The sequence below is a fragment of the Python bivittatus genome, unplaced genomic scaffold, assembly GCF_059951505.1.
Source record: "Python bivittatus isolate LINGU-HERP-01145 unplaced genomic scaffold, Pbiv_v1 ctg000750_np1212, whole genome shotgun sequence".
Classification (NCBI taxonomy): Eukaryota; Metazoa; Chordata; class Lepidosauria; order Squamata; family Pythonidae; genus Python; species Python bivittatus.
In genome coordinates, this window is record NW_028277102.1 from 489,263 (window position 1) to 508,970 (window position 19,708).

Consider the following 19,708-nt stretch of genomic DNA (forward strand, 5'->3'; position numbering starts at 1 on the left):
GCTATGCAAAGAAATGGGTATTCAGGATGCCAAAGAAAAAGGAAAGTATTGTGGGTAAAAATGAAGAGCATTTCTGAGAGTCCCTGCCAAAAAGGCTGGACAAAACAGAGCAACAGGGATCAGCAGCTTGGCTTGGTACAAGGGAGCGACTTTTTCCTATCTTGCAGGTTGCAGAGAAGGGGAGGGTAGTATTTCCAGAGTGTTGAACAGTTCCAATTTCTTGCGTGCCTCTTCTCAAAGGCGAGCGTAATCCCGTGTCTGTCTGCACTTTGTCTCTCTTCATTTCTTGTTAAATCCAGGGGACAGCTGATGCAGTCCATGTTGTTCTCAGGCTGGGTTGACCGCTGACACCCTACTGCACAGCACCGCTGCGGAGAGGAAACTATTATGAGCTGGCCGCTCTTACAACTCTGCCTCTGTAACCACGCTGGGGTTGCATTTACACAAGAGGCAAAGCCAGGATCCGTGAAATGAATCATCACAGGCCGGGCTCCCACAGCGCCCCATGGTATATAAGCAACGGGTTTACAAATCCATATTGCAAAACCAAGCAGACCACACTGTGGCTTACTGTGGGGTGTGAATCCAGTTCCTGGGACTCACTGGTGGAGCATCTCCTTTGCAGACTCAGCTTTGTCTGCTCATGTTCTAATACCTGCAAACTGAGTTAGAAAAAGGTTGTTTATTTTTTATTGATTGATTTATATTTCAGATTTGTCACCGCCCATCTCACTGCAGAAAAGGTTGCGTCAGAGGGCAGGGAAGGAGGCCTGGCTGCTTATGCAAGGCTGAGGAGGGATGACAAAATGCTTTAACTCAATGTAAAGCAGCTTTTAGACTGCAGTTCTTCAAAACACATGGCCTTGCTAACCATCCTCAGTGCAGCTTGTAAGTGCTTTCAAGATTATGCCACTGCAGACTTGGGAGGAAGAATCACTTCTTAAAGGTTTTCCTGCATATGGAAATACAATACACCAGTGTTTCTCAACCTCGGCAACTTGAAGATGTGTGGACTTCAACTCCCAGCATTCCCCAGCCAGCAAGCTGGCTGGGGAATGCTGGGAGTTGAAGTCCACACATCTTCAAGTTGTCAGGGTTGAGAAACACTGCAATACATCAAAAAGATGCCTCCGTTTAATTCTTCCCTGAAATGCTACCTTTCCAAAGGCTGGTCATCTTTAAAATCAGCCTTCATGAGAACTGTTTCTCCTTACGTTACTGTTTTCCTAGGAAGACTGTGCTGTATGCAGTTTATAAATGCGGGGAAAGCTCCCAGATTTTAGATTAAACTCTACAGACAAGGAATGGATTTTTCCAACAGTGTGCCTGGTTAGCACTTAGGCGAGCCTATTCGCCTGACCTGTGTGGGTTGTTTGGAAATAAATCCCAGTGAAATTTAGAGTTATCTATTTTGGCTACTGCTAACTCTTTCTTTGTTAAGCTTGTCAATAGCCCAGAACAGTGTGCTGAAGAAAAACTTCACAAACTGCATTGAGCCATAGTTCATTATTTATTTTATCTATATTCCACCTCATTTCTTTAGTCCTTGAGGTGAAGTAGCATATGCGGGATAAAAAATCCTTGAAGTGTTTTGAAGGATTTTCAAGTGGGAGGAGTCTTGAGTTAATGGAGATCGTAACAATTGAGCTTGGCCTGATTTATACATCATACAAAGCCTTGAATTGTGTCCTCATGATTTACTGAAATAAACACAGCCGGGTGGGCTCATGCAATTGAAAAAGCTAGGGTTTACAAGCCACCAACCACTTGATGGCTTAAGGGAGTGTGTAGACCCAGTGGCTTCTAATTAAATCAAGATGACTGACTCTGGCGTCTGAACCAAGCCAGGATGTCTTCATTAGAGTTAATTAGTTGCAAGCTCACTCCCAGTCAAGGCAGAGGAGCAAATGGTGTCTGAGCGCAAGATGAGAGTTCCTGAAAGCGTTTGTGCCTGGGAACTGACTGGGGGTGGGGGGACTTTCAGGCTTGCAAACCAGCTGCAAACACTGGAAAAGGATCTGCGGTGTCCTTCCAAGACAGTGTTTCTCAACCTTGGCCACTTGAAGATGCGTGGACTTCAACTCCCAGCAAGCTGGCTGGGGAATTCTGGGAGTTGAAGTCCACGCATCTTCAAGTGACCAAGGTTGAGAAACACTGTTCCAAGAAGCCAACCCCGGGAGGGCTGCCCGGAGCATTTCAAACAGCGACCTCGACCCGAAGGAGGGGGGAAAACTCTCGGGCGGACGGCCAACCCCTCGCTGCGCCCACCGAGCAGGACAGGAGGGAGACGGGGGCTGCGGAGAAGGCGTCGCCCGGACTCGCCAGGCCCCCGCGGGCTGCGCGGGGCGCCTCTGTTCCTTCGCGGCCCCCGAGCTCGAGTTCCGCGGCTTCATCCCGCCGCCCCTTCCAGTTTGGGAGAGCGGATCGGAGATGCTGGGAAAGGCCACCGGCGCTAGGAACAAAGCCGCCGCCTTTCTCCCCTGGGGCCCCGGCGCCTTCCAGCTGGGCGGGAGGGGAGGGACGATCGATCGGTCCCGTTAGTTTGAACTCTCAGCCGTGCTGCTTGGGGATTATGGACATCGGAGCGCAACGCAACTCGAGGACGCGATTTAACAAAGTCTGGAGTAAACAGGATGAGGCGAGAGGGATAAATATAAGCCGTACAGCGCGCGCTCTTTTGATGGTACTTTCAGCCGCCCCCATCCTGAAGGACTCCGAAGTTTTAAACAAAAACAGAAGAACCCGCATTACCATAAACAGATCGTCCCAGGGCAAAGAACAAACTTAAGTTAGTCGATTGGAGCCAAGGCGCCTTGGAAGCAAACGGTTTTGGGTTGGTTCTGAAATAGCAGCATCGTAGGTACTTTTGGGGAACAATGTTTCACAGAGTGGAGGGTGCTACACAGAAGTCCTGCCCTCTCACGGTGCATCTTGTGAAATGGGGGACTTACATAACCTACACACCCTAAATTGCATTCACACAACACAGTGATCTGTGGCTTTTATTAGCTTGTCGTGTGAGAGGAGCTCTTGTGGTGTGTAATGATTTATAGCTTAGAGTGAGGTGTGAACTCAAGCCAGTTACTGTTCTGTCAATCACACACTATAGTAATGCAGTATGCGGGCACTAGCAGCTGTGATTTAAGTCAACAAACTATGGTCAAACAAATCAAGGCTTAAACGATATGTCGATATGTCGACTGATTGGGCTTGATAGCTAAGATAGAAAAGATTATCACCCGAGGGCCTGGAGAACTGCTACCAGCTGGGAGCAGAAAGTGATAGATTAGTAGAGATCTTATGGGGTCCCCTACAAATACCATTAGCAATCAGAAATTCAGCAGGGGAAGCATTCTCTGGTTCAGTGATAGCTTTTTGTCCACTTGAATTTCTGCCTGCTGAGCAGTTGCTAGAGGGTCCCTGCCAGCAAAACAGCACAGAGAACATCCCATGTACATAAAAATGGCTAGTGTCTTTGTGGATATAAGGGGAGGGAACAACCCTATTATCTGTCTTTGTCAATTGGTTATTTATTCAGCAAGCCTTCACTTGTCCTATTACACAAGGTCTAACTTCCTCATTCCACAGTCCTGGGGACACAAAATCAAAGCTTACTGTAGGATAGAAAATTCGAAATCCTCCCATGTAGTTATTTCTACATATTCCAAGTCACTCTGCTGGCTGTTAATGAATTATTGGAACTGTAGTGCAAGCCACCTGGGAGTGAGCAAAACTTTCTTGAATTTTTTAAAAAGCAGGCTTATGAATTTCTTGGCTGCAATTGACAAGGTCATCTGGATGTTACTACTACAGATAATTCTATTCTGGACACAATACACAACTCCAACACCACTATGCTTGTTCCCTGGCAAAAGGATTGCCTTGCGTGGCTCTGGGTTACTAGGAGCCTAGCTGAAAATATAAATACTAATTGAAATTATTATGTTGTTGTTATTTTAAACAGTTGCTTTATTTATGCAGATTTTGGCTAATCATTCACAGCAGAAAGATTTTCTCCCTCCCTCTTTCGTTATACTAGAATCCGACATCATCAGATGAAGCCAACCGGTGGGACGTTTTAGACAGACAGAAGGAGCTACTTGTTCAGACAGTGCACAGCTCAACAACAGGATTTGTGACTAAGAGCTGCCGTGGGCCTAAGTATGAACCATAAACTAGCCAACCCCATTGGAGTCCAGTCTTTTGACAGGATACTGTACAAACCTGGTATACAGTTCAGGGTCTCACCTAAACCCAGAGAATGGAACAAATGCAATTACCATGGTTAGCTAGCCTTGGATAAGTTTGTCCTGAAAATACACTTCATAATTAGATAACGTTCAAAGCTGAAATGGGCAAATCAAAGAAAGAAGAAGGCTATCAACATGACTATCGGTTTCAGGAACTAGTGTCAGGAGTGGCATATGGGGGGTGGTGTTGGTGCTGGGTGGGTTCTGCTGAATTTTGGGGTGGGGGAACATGCAAGTCAGCAGGGCTGGGGGTCAGTGGGGCAGCTCTAGGGCAGAGTCAGCGAGAGCCTGCTGTTCTGCAGGATGGGACTCGCAACAAATTCTGTGAACAATTCTGGCAGGCTTGCAAAAGAGAACGTAGCAGAAAAAATGCAGGGCCAACTAAAACCTTGAAAATGACTTTTCCACCCTCCAGTTGCTGTTTTTTTACGCAACTTGAAAACATTTCTCAAATCCTTCCTCCAGACCCACCCGAGGATATGTTACTTTCAAGGGGTATTATTATCCAGTTGGTATCTGCAACAATCCTGCTGAAGTCTCCATGCACCCTTGACCAAGGTAGTAATTTGGGGCCTCTTCTTCCTTTACGGTCTCCGTCAAAATGAGAACGGGCAAATAATCCCTGTGTTCCCTTTGAACACATCATATTGGCCTTAGCTCGTCCCCAGGCCCAAATTTCAGCACTCTTGCAGCAAACTGGTATCTGTATTTTAGGAAGAGGACAGGAAAGATATGTCACAAGCTAGTAATTCATTTTTTTTATTAAGCAGGCAGAACAAGAACAAATAAGAAGCCTAACACTTATTCTGGCAAAATGATGTATTAATACTGTAAAAGTTGATTACACTAAGAAACTCTCATGAAGAAAGGCTGTTGGAAACACCTGGGTTTTCCAGAATATAGCCTGAAGCTAGAGATGATTGATTGATTTTGATTTATTATGTGCCATCAAGTCGTTTTCAACCCCTAGCAACCACATCGACAGATTTTCTCCATGACGATCTATCTCTAACCTGTTCTTTCAAGTCTCCCAACAGTGCACTCATCACCACTGCAACTGAGTCCATCCACCTCGCTGCTGGTCCTCCTCTTCTTCTCTTTCCTTCCATCTTTTCCAGCATGAGAGCCTTCTCCAGAGACCTGGGTCTTTGCAGAATATGTCCAATGTAGGATAATTTGAGCCTGGTCATTTGTGCCTCGAGTGAGAACTCAGGTTTGATTTGTTCGATGATCCATCAGTTTGTTTTCTTGGCTGTCCGCAGTATTTTCAGGAGTCTTCTCCAAAGTTCAAAGGTGTCAATACTCTTCCTATTCTGCTTCTTCAAAGTCCAACTTTCGCTTCCATAGAATGTCACAGGGAATACCATGGCTTGAACAATTCTGATCTTTGTAGGTAGAGACACATCACGGCATTTGAATATCTCCTCCAAGGCCTTCATGGCTGCTTTACCAAGTGCTAGTCTGTGGCAAATGTCTTGACTGCTTCTTCCTTTACTGGCGATGGTTGATCCTAAAAGCAGAAGCTATCCATCACCTCAATATCTTCATTGTCAGTTCTAAGGCTGGTTGTTGTGACTGTTGTCATTAGTATGGTCTTCTTTATATTTAATTTTAGTCCCATTTGAAGCTAGAGATGGGTAGAAGATTAATCAGGAGCAGTTTGGATGTTGGATCAACTCCTAAAAGTCCTATCCAATAGAGCCGTGCTGATTAGGAGTTCTGCGTATTGAAGATCAGGGCATTTGGAAGGTACAAGGTTGGGGGAAGTCTGCTGTATTAATAGTACAGGTAGTCCTCACTTAACAACCATTCATTTAGCAACCATTCAAAGTTACGACAGCGCTAAATGAAGTGACTTACGACCAATGCCCAAAGTTACCACCATTGTAGCTCCCCTGTGGTCACGTGATTGCGATCCGGGCACTTGGCAACCAGCTTGCACTTAACAATGGTTGCAGCATCCCAGGGTCATGTGATTGTCATTTGCAACCTTCCCAGCCGGCTTCCAGCAAGCAAAATCAATGGGGAACCATGTGATTCACTTAACAATCCCACTGTGATTCGCTTAATAACCGCCACAAAAAAGGTTGTAAAAATCAGGTCTGGTCATGTGATGATTCATTTAACAACCACATCACTTAGTGAACTAAATTCCAGTCCCTACTGTGGTTGTTAAGTGAAGACTACCTGTAGTTGGTGAGAGTGTCTTACTTCTCATTGTTTGATAATAGAAATGATTAAGGCTTTCTTCTTATAAATTCAATTGCTAAATAAGAGAAGCTGTTAAAATCAGAAGGGAGTGAGGGAGAGACTCTGGGCCTGGTTGTGGTACTGTTTACATTCTTTGGCTGAGCATCTGGTCAGAGGTGCTCTGCTCCTTCCGCTTCAACAGGTGCTTTGGCATCTAATTCTTATTGATGGACCTCAGGTTTTTAGCTATAAACCAGTCAGTCCTGTGAGCCTGAAATCTGCCACCCTTGACCGGGAGTGTTGCAAAACCCTGTGCAACCAGTTAAACCAGGGAATCTATTCCATTAGAGAAAAGGGGAACAAGCAATGGCTGGTTCTTATTTTACTACCTGCCAGTCTGGGGGTGAAAACATCTCTTGTGTTTACAACTTCAGATGCCAAGACATTTTTATTCCCAACTCCTAGTTATAATCTCTCTTTTCTGGACCAGAGCATCTGAATTCTTTGTCTCACAGTAACTGGCAGAATGATTGGAACGAAGACCTTCTGCCTCCGCATTGGGAACTCTGTTGCCCCAAATGTCTTGGGGACAGTTATTACAATTTGCGCAATACTGCTGAAACCATGCCAGCTGTACTTCCATGACACAGAATCAATCAACTGGGAATTTAAAGAAGCCAAAAGGACCAACTAGTCCAAGCCTTTGCAATATGCAGGGAAAAAATTAAACCGTCCATGAGGGGTGGTCGTCCAGCCTCTTCTTAAAAACAGCCAGAGATGGTGAACCCACAACCTCTGCAGGGACACTGCCCCACTGTTGTACAGATCTTCCAGTCAAGCATGTTTTCCTTATATTTACATGAAATCTAGGTAACTGAAACTTGTACCCATTACTTCTGTACCTAGTTTCTGTGGCATACTTATCTATGAATGGAAGCATTGTTAACTCAATTAACCCAATTTCCTGGGTCTATCTGACACACTAAACCTTATAATAAGCAGGGTGGTGCCGTGTTTTGGAGCTGGTTCCAGAAGGGTGCTTCAGAGTATCCAGAGATGCAAACCTAAGCATCTGCTTGCAACTGTTTAAAGCAACTGCATCTTTCTTCAGGATTCCCCAGTCCCAAGAAAAGATACAGCTGCTTTAAAGAGTTGCAGAATGGTGTTATGTTTGTAAATGTATATGGTTCAAAGCCCTTTGGGGGACTGAATCTGAAGCGCTGCACAATTCTAACGTTAACTACAACTATCTTCACGCCATGCATTAGATTAAAATATGATTGACTAGTCTGTGTTTTAGTGTACTGTGTCCACATAGCTACTTTAGGAGTTGTAGTTCAACACAGCTGGAGGCCACTGGGTTTGGAGAGGCTGTTCTTAATCCACTGACTGGTTCACTAATAGCACGATTTGTTTTTGGCTTAAGGACAATATGTAACTCTGCCCTTATGGATCAGTATGGTGTATAAACAAATTCACCAATTTAGGATTAACACCCCCACCCGTCTGATCCTAACATATGAATTGGCAAATGGACTATCTCCCCAACAGGGGGGAAAATGCAACAAAATTCAAATTGGTGTTTTAATTAAACTGCAAATTGAAAATAAATTGACATTCTAAAAAACAGAAACATGGTGGATTTGTGGCTAGCTTTGCGTGTTACAGAAACCGAGACACGGTGGTTCGTAAACCACGTGTTGTGCGCACCCAGCCAATTATGGTGTATTCAATAAACCATAGTTAAGCCAATGATTGGCAGCATAACACAGCTGGTCTGTTGTGATCTGCAGGGGCTCCTGAGGAACTGTTCTTGTTCAGCCTTCCTGACAGAAGAACTTTAGCAGTGGCGAGCCTGAGATGTTGCACATACCAAGTCCGTCCTCCACTGAACGCTCTGGCATTCCTCTTTTGCCACCACAGAGACTAAAAGCTCAGCGTTCAAAGGCTGTGGCAGACCATCTTGCATCAAGGGCTCAAGGCAAATGCGTGTGACCTTTCCTTTCTGTTTTGTTTATTCGCACCATTTAGGCAAGTGGGATGTGACACTGTCAGCTACTCCTGTCTCCCACATATCTGATACTCCTGAGTCAGGTGTTACTCATTTCAGTTGGGAAGTTCGCCTCTACCATTTGCATGAAGCCAGTTCCAGTGTCCTACCGTATTTATTTTTCCTTCTCTTCCTGAAGGGACCGGAAGAAAGGCAGGAACCCCACCAGCCCTCAGCACCAGCTCAGGACCACCAACTCCCGTATGCCAAGCTTCCCAAAAGGTGGGTGACTTAAGTTTGTAACCGTCCTCATGATAACTTAGGTTACTTGCAAGTTGCCTTGAAAGGGTTTTTACCCTCAAAAGAGGGTTGTAAATAATTGTTAATAATAACTGACACACTGTTTTCCTCCAAAGCTTTTTGATCGCCCACCTTTATCAGTAAAACCATTTTCAGCATGCACTCCCCAATACATGTTTATTTATCAATCATGATATACATGTATTACTGCACTAATATTATTTACATTGTAAAACAGACACCCCCCCCATCTATTACCTGTTATATATTTTGTGCATTAAATATTAGTATAGCTTAAGCTCTTTCTTATTTATTTTTTATCTAAAACATGCTCCCGTATATATTTGTGTGTTACATTTGGTGCATTCTGTACAGTCAGGGTCAATTCTTAGCAACTCCATAGATAGTTTAATTTCTTTCTTATTTATTTTTTATCTACAATAAATATAAACAGGCATTCTAATATTTTCCCCGCGTCCCAGTGTATGTGTGTAAAGACACCATTTTAAACAGTTCATGGGAACTAATGGCAAAGATAAATTTTGCCTGTGGGCAGCTCTTCGTCTATAACTCAGCTAGGTAAATTTTCAGCTTCTAGCTTTTACTCCCTTTTCCAGCAGATGCAGATGTGCGATTTTGAGAGCTACACAAAAGGCAGAACCTCAGTAGATCAATCTGTTATTTTTCTGCTATGCAGGAGAAAACGGGCACCCCAAGCAGTAGCACAGGTAGAGCTGGAACGGGCAGGCACTCCTGAGACCTGCAGGCCAGGGTTCCAGCAAATAACGCCTTAAAAGAAGGACCTTGGGATCAGCACCTTGGCAGGTCTCACTCACCCACCATCATCTGGTTTCATTTCTTTATATCTGGGGCTTGTGGACAGATTTTAGAGTCAGGCAGGTGCATGACTAAAGCTGCACATTTTATTATTTTGTAAGCAAGCCCGTTGCAAATATGGATCTCCATGTTATCAATTGCTACCTGTTTTCATTGTGATTGTAAATGCATTATGGTAGATACTGATTTTATTCCTTTGGTGTAATTTGAACCGCTGCTTAGTTCTTGGTTGTTATTATTTTTTAATCGTGGTTGGACTATGCACAGAGTAGTGGGAGCGTTATAAATGAAATATTTGCTAGCGTGCACACAGATATAGCAGGTGTCTGTGCCCATTGCTTTAAAATAAGGGGAAGAAAGGCCTTTTAGGGCCCTGAAAGAAGGGGGGCAGCAGGTTCCTTTAATCCCCCCACGTTTCTTCTTACTGCACCTCTCAATGTCATCTTTAATGCAAGTCTGTGATAATGGGGGGGGGGGGGGAGACCCGCAATTCAGAGATGACTCTTGGGATTACATTTTAGCTGTTCCGTTTTACTGCTCTGACGGGTCCAGGGGCTTCCATTCATCCGGTCATTTTAGATACTGGGCCCACCGTTTGTGTGGGGCTGGGCTGCGGGCAGACCCCCCCTTTCCAAAAAGCCCCGTCAGGTTAGCCTAATCGCGGGGGGGCGGCTGGGAGGAAGAGCGGCGCTCTGCAGCTGAACTCACCTCCGTGTCCCCCGCGCAAAGTCCAGGTCGGGTTGCGAAGTCCCTGCGCCCGCCGCCCCCCGGAGCCGAAGCCACAGGTGGCGAGGGCGCCGCGCCTCCACGGCGCCTGCCCGCCGCGCTCGGTGCCCCGCGCCTCAACCAGAGCGCCGGCGGGGAGCGCCCCGTGAGATCATCGCCCGCCCGCCCGCCCGCCCTCTCGGCTCTTGCGCGCTCGCGCTCTCCGCGGCTGGGGCCACCCGCAGCCGCCCACACCTCGCGCGCAGCCCGCGGGGCTTTCTGCCGCTCCCTTCGACGGAGGCGGGACCGGCTCGCCTCGGGAGCTGCCGCGGCTGGTCGAGGCGCGCGGGAGGAGCTGCCCGCCTGGCACTCGGGCGCTCCGGCTGGGGCGCAGCGGGACGGGAGCGTCGCCGGCAGCTCGCGAGGACCGGGCAGGGAAGGTGAGCGAGGGCCGGCGCGGCCGGTCGAGCGGCGGCGCTGCCCGGTCTCTTGGCTTCCGTTCCCTTCCGCCCCTCCCTGGGTCTCGCGCTTCTCCCTCACCCGTTCTGGGGGGCTCCGGGGGGACTTTCTCCAGTCTCTTTAGCGGGCTTATTCCCCCCCCCCCGGTCCCCCTTCCCTGTCCGCTTTCCGACCGATCTGGGTGACACCTGAAGAAAAGAGCCGCAGACTTTTGCGCTGCAATCCGCCCCTTGGAGGTGTCCTGAGAATTTTCCATGTGACAGAAGCGGACTCACAGCCCCCCCCGCCCCATTTTGTCTTTGAAGCCAGCAAGTCCAGAACTGATCCCCCGGCCCACACAAACGCTGGCGCGCGCGCACACCCGCTCTCACACAGGCTTGCCGCCCTCCCGATCCGTTGGACTACAGCTCCTATCCTCCCCAGCCCCACATTGCCCCGGGGAAGGTGGTTTCCCTAATTTCTTTTCCGTCTTAATCATTTCCATTTCTGGTTGGTCTTGCTTCGTGTTTTTTTTTTTTTTAATTCCTCTCCATGTCACTACAGGATTTAACTCCTCTGTCCTCTCCTAATGGGGAGAGCAGGTGAATTATATTATCCCCAGAGCCAGAGAGACCTCTTCCTGCCCCATGCGGCCTCTTCTCTTTTCCCCCCCCCCCCCCACCAGAAAAAGTACTTCAAGGTCCCCTTTGTGATCTTTCCCAGCACAGGAACTGGTGAGTTAGTGTCCTTCCCTGCAGCTTTGCTAGAGATTCCCAGCCGGCCCCAGAAGCAGTTCTGCGGCCCCTCGCCTGCAGCTGTTTACACTGGGCATTCCTCTGCCTTTGGGATAGATGGACAGCTGGACAGAGGGGGGGTCTCCAAATGGGGGCCTGGCATTTGCTGCCAGGGCCAGGATGGCAAGAGAAAGCAAAGGCGTTTGGCACAGAGTGTGTGTGCGAGAGAGAGAGAGAGACCGAAGGATGGCTCGGAGGGGTTTCTCCCTTCCCTATTTTCCACAGGCCCTCGATTTACATCTCCGCAGAGACATAAGCCAGAAACGCCATCTGCGACCTTTTGCTCTCCCTTGGGGTGCAAAGACTATTTGGAGAGGATTTAACTCTTCCTTCCCTGCCTAGCAGCTGCAGAGGCCCGTTACTCTCAGCCAGACAGGGGCTGCTAGCTTTGGTGCACCCCAGCGAAGTTTTAATGCCACAATTGTGCTCCCTCCTTTGATCCTTTCTTTAAAACAGGAAGTCCAGAAAACATGTTCCAACTTCCAGGACCCTCCGGCTTGCTGGATTTCTGGAGGGAAAGATGGAGTCCCAGCTGAAAGGCTTGGTGGTTTGCGTTTAGAGGCACCGATGAAAGCCGGGGTGTCCTTTTTTTAGCTTTTGTGAACCCAAGGTTGAGGCATGCCGAGAGCCGTGCTCCAAACAGTAACGGGTGGGCAGAACAATAACTAAATACATTCCATTTACATTCCATTCCATCCTATTCCATTTCCTTATTATAGTGCGCATAGCAAAATGGTTACGCGCCACCAGCAGAGAACAAGTGCCCCACAAAGAAATAGTGACTGGGAAGAGTTCATTAAGTGACTCCAATGAGCTAGCCAAGCTGTATTTTGTAGGGCCTGGCCAACTTAAGGATACTCAACTTGGCCCTTCGTATCCTGCAGACTTTTGGAGAGTCCGTTAGATTTTTAACCAAGGATACTAGAGAGACTAAAACTTCTATCTGCAAAACGTGTGTAACTGAGAGCTGATATGATGTAATTGTGAATGGGGCTTAGGGACTTGAGTCCAGATCTCCATTCAGACATGGAACCAAGCAGTCTGAGGCCAATCATTTCTCCCATTTAGTCTCTAGCCCAGTGATTCTCTACCTTGGCAACTTCCAGGTATGTGGACTTCAGCTCCCAGAATTCTCATCAGTAGCCATGCTGGCTGTGGAATTCTGAGATTTGTACCCCACACACTTGGGAATGGCCAAGGTTGAGAAAGACTGCTCTAGCAGCTCCCCTCAGACATTGGCCAGGAGATAAGAGGCTTGGTTCAGACATTGCGCTAAGCTCTAATTAGCTTATCTATGATTCTTTGAATAAACCACCGTGGCTGGATTTGCACAGATTGCCAAGCAACAAAAGTAGGGCTCTGTACAATGTTGAGCCCAGCCATGTGGGTGTTAGTTCTGACAGTTGGCAAGGGTCAACCACAGCTCTCCTCGACCAAGCACCCTCCAGAGAAGTAGGACTTCAACTTCCAGAATCCCTTCTGACATAATAACTCTACTACTTTGGGGCGTTGAGACCCCACACACTCAACATACCAGGCTGGGGAAAGATTTGTTTGCTATAGCCCAGCCTTGTCTTAGGTTATTATGGACAATCAAAATTCCATAGAAATGGACAAGCAGACCAGGGGCAGATCCAAGTCAGTTCCTCTCCTCTCTAAGGCCAGTCTACTGTGTTCCTGGACTTCTTGTTGTTCAGTCGTTAAGTCGTGTCCGACTCTTTGTGACCTCATGAACCACATTGCGCCAGGCCTTCCTGTCCTTTGCTGCCTCCCTGAGTTTGCTCAGTTTCATGCTCACTGCTTCAGTGATGCAATCTAACCATCTCATCCTCTGCCGTCCTCTTCTCCTCGTTCCTGGACTGGCCCTGGATAAATATCTGCTCTTACTTGTGGGCCAGGAGAAAAGCATGGGCTGTTCTGCCCCTTGTCCCCTTATTGACTGATGGGAAATGAGAAAATTGCATTTCTTTGCTGCTTACGCCCCAGTGGTCTGCTGGTGAGCTTATTTTCAAGGCTGCTCTGATCCCTTGTTCTAACCTCTTCAGTGACTCTGGCTAGAATTTTGTAAGGCAAAAGAATATTATTAGGCCTTTCCCCTGCTTAAATCATAATTATTGTCTGAACTCTCATGTCACATGAAGCTCTAATTAGCCTAATCAAGCATTGCCAAATCAACTACAGGTAGTCCTCCTTTAACAACAACCTTTTAGTGATTGTTCGCATTTATGAAGGTGATGAAAAAGTAACTGACCAATCCTCTCATTTACGACCTCTGCAGGTCTGTAAAGCAAAAGAAAGCTAAAGTAAGATCATAAGCACAGTCATGGTTTCACTTAGTGACCACTTCGCTTAACGACCAAGTTGCCAGTCCCAATTGTGATTGCTAAACAAGGACTACCTGTATTATTTTCTGGATTTATGCAGCATGTCAACCATAAGCTATGGTTTGTAAACCACCATGGTTGGGAGTTTGGCATGCAACATTCTTAGAAAGAACCAAACAAACCACATGGTGGAAACCTAATTGTATATATGAGTTTTAATTGATAGATTAAATCTTCATACATTTTCTATGGATTTGTGGACCTCCTGCAGCTAGGGACTTGCCATCTCTGGCTTTGAATGGGAAGCACACCCTCAGACAGAGCTGATGCACAGTCTGGAGGTCCGCCTAGACTCTCAGCTTCTACTTAAGGAGCAAGTGGCAGCTGTGGCTAGAAGGACCTTTGCACAGCTCAAACTTGTGCACCATTTGCATCCATTCCTCCTCACTGTCACCCATACTTTAGTCACCTCCCATTTGGACTACTATAATGCACTATACAGGAGGCCACCCTTGAAGACCACATGGATGTTGCCTCTGGTCCTGAATGCAGTGGCATTGGTAGTTATGAGTGTGTTGGTTCCCCATGTAACACCCGTACTAGCTGCCAGTGAATTTCTGGGTGCCATTCAAGGTGCTGGTTATTGCCTACATGGCCCTTCTTGGCATAGGGCCAGGCTATTTGCAGGGCCACCCACCTCCAATTGTTTTGGTTTCTCCCACTAGGTCTGGCAAGATGGGCATGATCCAGATCCCTTATATTAAATAATGCCATCTAATGGGAACAAGGCAGCATGCTTCTCTGTCACTGTGGAACACCATAACCCCAAGATTTGGATGACCCCAAACTTTCTAGCTTTTTGTAAGGCACCATACCTCCAACTCTTCTGCCAAACATTGGGCCTAGATTTGGGACGATCCCATTGTGGTGATTGTTCTGCTGGGTTTTGCTTTGTGCACAAAAAGTTGTTTTTAACTGTTTCTTTTTCATCATTACTGTGGTTACTTTATGGATCATTAACCGGCCAGGGTCATGTGTTGACAGGGTGGCCATATACATTCATATAATAAATAAATACATTTCCTACAACAGGGAGAAATACCTCTGGTCACTCTAAAGTCTTTTCTTGGGTTTTTAATTATGGAAGCAGCAAACATACTTTTAGAAGAGACCCCCTCTTGCTCACGCACCGTGTGGGGGAAGATGCCTCTTCAGAGATTGTAGTTGCCATGTGTAAGTCCTCTCCAAGAAAGCTTGGCTGACCTCTGAAAGATCTCCCCACCCCCACCCTCTGAAGATAGTCCAGCTCTGTTGTAGGATTGAGAGGCTGATGTGAGATGTCTGCCGGGCAACCAAAACGACAGCTGCTGCCAAATTGAATGAAGATGGGTGGGAGAGGGGGTTCTGAGTCACACATAGTTATTTATTACTTCCCCACCAGTCCCAGCGCCTCCCCACATCTATGAAGTATTAGAGAAGCACTAGAAAAGAAAAAAAAAACAGTAGTACTAATAATGGATGGATAGAGGAATACAATTCCACTCAAAATGCTTTTCCATTCCTGATGCCAAGACTCTGGCAAATAATTTTTGAATTAGCTTCATTGAAATACTTTCTGCTTTGGACAGATTCCCATCACCGGAGCAAATGGATGGATTCCTTGCAGGCCAGAAAGTTGTATGACTCTCCTCCCAGAGGGAGACATTTAGAGCCAGGGTGGGGAGTGTAGCTCGAACAAGTCCAGTTGTTCCCGCTTTCTCTCTGTCTGCAGGCTTTGCACAGAGTCAGCAGCTGGCAGATGAAATAAGAGTGCCTCTGAGTTTCTCCAGAGTGCCATTCGGCTCCCTCTTTTCTACACGTATTTGGGTTTAGGAGCCAAACGAGCAGAACCAGAGTGACAACGTGCAGTGTGGAGTGCTTCTGTTCAGGCTTCCAGCTAGCTCTGCCCTTTCCCAGGATCTCTGTCTATTTCCCCTTCCTTGGAAAGGGTGTGTGGTTTTGGGGGTTTTTTGGGGGGGGGGTGTTTTGTTTTCTCAAGAACCAACAGCTGAACATACCCAGCAGACTTCCCCAACTTTGCTAATCCTCTCTTGTGTGTGGATGACGCCTTTTGGCTACATCACCCCTGGGGCCCACGCTAAAGAAGTTACTAAACTTCTTTCCACTTTTGAACACAAGGGGCTCACGATGCATTTCGCTACTCCTTCCCTGTATTTTGTTTAGACTGATCTCTCAGAGGAAACTTGGTTTGTAGGAGTATATATAAATGCACGTGCTTAAATTCTTTCCTTGTGGATACTTGTCCCTCTGTTTCCTCTATTCTCTTTCCATTTTTGGATTTTCACCTGTAAGCTCCCTCAAGCAAGACCTGTTTCTTTTTGCTACCAGGTTGTGTTCCTGGCCTATTAATAGGAATAATTTTATTGCCAAACTCTGTAGAAGTATGTTCCCATTGAAATTGGTGGGTTCCTTCAAAAAATATAAGGAACCAGCTGAATCGAGCCAAAGGACCACATAGCCCATCATCCTGTTCCCATAATGTCCAACCAGATGCCACTGGGCATCAGTAACCTTCACCTGTATACCCCAGTATAATGCCTCTCAGCCTGAATTAATGGCCATTTTAATTAGTAGCAATTAATAGCCAAGGGGATTTGTTACCATTTTATTACTACTCTTCTGCCTTTTGCTTGGGAATGAGACCCCCTGAATTCAGTGAAACTGTATAGGATTGCAGGATTAATCATAGCTTTTAATTTGCAAACTGGAAGAAGTCTATGCGAGAGAAGGGTTGAGGAAGCAAAACTCCTTTCTGGCTTCTGTGTCATTCAGGAGCAAAAACATTGATAGAAGAGAACAGAAGTTGATTCACTCTCCACTCCCTGATAGCATCATTAAATATAATATTGCATCTAACATGTAAAATACGAAGGGAGAAGGCGATGTTTTAAAAGCAAATCATGCTGGCTTTTGTGGGAGTAAAGGTAATATCTCCAAACTGAGCTTGATTCATGGCGTGCACAGCTTTTTGGTGACGATATGGAAGTGCCTTGCCATTCCCTTTGGGGGATTGTTTTCCTGCCTTCCCAGTCTAGCCTCCAGCCCCGAAAATTGCTGGTGGTCTCCCATCCAAGTACCAGCCAGGCCTGACCCTGTTTAGCTTGTCAAGATCAGCCAAGATTGACTACATGCTCTGCTACCTTGCTAGACCTTTGGTCTAGGGGCTGGTCCAAGTGATGTAAAGGTGCAGAAGAAGATTAGTGGCCCATATTATCTGGCCTTATAGAATGAGGTGATGTGGGGTTGTGGTTTCCCCCCATCAATTTAAGCAAAATGACATTGATGTCTTTATTCAGGAAAATGTTTTCCCGAATTTTCATTTTTTTTTAAACAATTTTGAATACATTTAATTAAGGTTTTAAAACATGGAGAATTGAACTGAATCATTCAGTTAAAAATCTAAAAACTCATTTTAAGCTGAAAACTTTGCGGAAAGGGCAGTAGTGCCATTAATTATAGGGCTCTCTCTCCATCCTTGAGTTGTTAGAGAACTAGACAGCATGAAATTTGCTCTCCCTGTTGGCAGTCCTTCTCGTGACTCTGTTATTTCTATTCTCAGTCCTTACTAGTCACCTGACTTCCCTCCAAAATAATGATTGACAAAGCCTGACCCATCTGATTCCCCTTGAGGCTGCCTCTTCAGCACCCATATGGCTAATGAAGTCTTTAGCCAAGGAAGACATGGAGGCAACATCCGAAGGCAGAACAGTGATATTGCCAGGGAATTTTTGTGCCATGATTAGGTACAGGTGGGGACATGGCCAGAGAGGAATGTGCAATGATGCTGATACCAAAGATCTGGGTAAACAGATATGTCATAAGTGAGCACTGGAAGCTTTTGAGACTCAGCGCCAGACACAAAAAGACAAATAGGGAGTTCCATAACCAAGGCACTAATATGAGGGATGGCTGTCTGAATTGCTACCCGGTGAATCATGAGCAGATGGAGCAGTCTCAAGAGGAACATCTCCACTAGGTCTTCGTTGACAGGCAAGTACCTGAAGGGAATCAGTACTGTACTAAAGTCTTGTTCTTCTCCATCTAGATGCTGAGTCCCCTCCAGAAGTGTGGCTCCGAAGGTTGCCTCCTAGATTGTGACTTTCTGCCATGGCACCGGAGCAACCTTCGAAGGCAGCACCAGAGCTGTGAGGATCCGGAGCCGAGGGACGACTGTGAAAGGCAGGAGAAACCTCCCACCCCCAGCATTCGCTTAGATGACACCGAGGTGGTCAGCTGCCTTCAGCTCCCGCTCCAAGATCCGGGAGGGGTGTGGCGCTCTCGGAGCGAGGGACGTTTGGATCAACAAGGGGCACCATGCCCAGGGGAAACTGAGGAGGGGGACAAAACAGGAAGTGGGTGGAGCTTGCCGTCCCCCAAATCTTTGAGGAAAGAGCGACACCTGGGAGAGAAAGTGGCAGCAGCAAAGCAACACTTGAGGAATTTCTTTGGAGGATCAAATAAAGTCAGTGGAACTTCTTTTTTTTTTCCAAATAATTTTATTAAGAATTATAAATGAAAAGAATAAAAGTCAGTACAAACTACAAAAAAATGCAAACAGAAAAATACAAAAAGAAGTAGGGGGAGTGTAGAAAAGAAAAAAAAGAGAAAGAAAATGTAACTACCCCCTTCATCTCAGCAGGTAAAAACATTTTTAATAGCTTATCACTGTCTCTAAATAAAACATAATCACTCTTCTCCCCATAACCCATCTCTTAGGTAAAAAACAAAACAAAATTCAAATGCTTCATCAATCATTCTTTGTCAGCAGAAGTCTACTAAGGGCAACCAGATATAACTATTTTCTTCTTTTAGCCCTGATCAAACAAGCCAACCTTCCCTGAATTTTCAAAATTATTCTTTAACCCCTTCAAAAAAAGTCCCAGAGGTAGTTTGCTGGTCATCTGTGTATCCAAGCAAAACTCCTTCAGAATTTTAATAGATTTTTTTTGCATGTCCATTTGATTAAATGTATCTTTTCATTTGTCACTTCTAAAAAAGTCTTTCCAAACCTTAGCAAAGCTCTTTTGTATATCCAGAAGAAAAAAATTATCCAAATCAATTTCCTGGTTTAGTATCTGTTCATCTCCTTTAGAGGATAAGTCATCCATCAGATCCATTTGTATTACATTTAAATCCTCCTTCAAATTAATTTCATAGATATCCGTTGCAACTTGTTTTTGTTTTACAACTTCAGTAAAGCATGTTCTGTCCAGTTTCTCAAACAATTGATCCATTCTATCCAGTAACTTGGCTGAGAGGTATTCAAAAGTTTACACTAAGGATTTCTGCTCCATTTTCTTTGTCCTCTGGCTCCCTGTAATGTCCAACCTTCAAGGTCTCCTTATCATAAAGAAACCAAAGCAATCGCCATTTTCCCATGAGAAGATATCTTCTCATTAATTCAAAACTATAATTCCAAATCCCTCTGGCCCCGTAATCCATTATTAACTTTCCAAAATCGATATACTAAGCACCCTTTTTTGCTGCATAGTCCAAAAAAAAAAAAATCACATTTCAAAATGTTTAAGATCAAATTTACCCCATCATCTTTTAAGGAGGCAGAAACCCACCCCATGAATACAGTAAAACCTTGCCAGTCTGAAGGGTCTTCATCTCTCCAATATCTAAAAAATAAATTAATCCAAAAAGGTGATTAAAATAGAAAGCTCGGTCAAGCTTAATATCCATAAAACTGTTTGATGTGGTAGTGTGAGCTTGATGTAGTCCTGACTCCCAGCCACTCTACTCATAAGCCGACTATAAATGACAGTTTCCACAGTCTACTCATGGGTAGCAGCTGTCCAGAGTCACGTGGATGAT

General features: G+C 45.8%; 1 protein-coding gene and 1 long non-coding RNA gene across 13 annotated transcripts in view; one reads left to right on the forward strand and one right to left on the reverse strand.

The window, feature by feature from the left end:
• Positions 1 to 10,468, reverse strand: part of LOC148214102 (uncharacterized) — a 48,621-nt gene extending 38,153 nt beyond the window's left edge. For 2 of the 10 annotated variants that reach the window (XR_015793495.1, XR_015793493.1), the window contains exons 1-3: positions 10,276 to 10,402; positions 572 to 662; positions 229 to 368 (exon numbers count right to left, since the gene is read on the reverse strand). This is a non-coding gene — a long non-coding RNA (uncharacterized LOC148214102). Of the gene's footprint in view, positions 1 to 228; positions 369 to 571; positions 663 to 2,401; positions 4,954 to 4,993; positions 5,878 to 10,275 lie in introns of those variants that run through there. The other 8 variants (XR_015793494.1, XR_015793492.1, XR_015793490.1 and 5 more) reach the window with 7 other exon arrangements.
• Positions 8,453 to 19,708, forward strand: part of LOC103067337 (regulator of G protein signaling 3-like) — a 28,478-nt gene continuing 17,222 nt past the window's right edge. Inside the window, exons 1-3 of one of the 3 annotated variants that reach the window (XM_088128565.1) lie at positions 8,453 to 8,471; positions 8,630 to 8,712; positions 17,934 to 18,350. In XM_088128565.1, the coding sequence (XP_087984691.1) occupies positions 17,934 to 18,350 (417 nt within the window). In that variant the 5' untranslated portion in view covers positions 8,453 to 8,471; positions 8,630 to 8,712. Of the gene's footprint in view, positions 8,472 to 8,570; positions 8,713 to 10,477; positions 10,713 to 17,933; positions 18,351 to 19,708 lie in introns of those variants that run through there. The other 2 variants (XM_007437615.4, XM_088128566.1) reach the window with 2 other exon arrangements.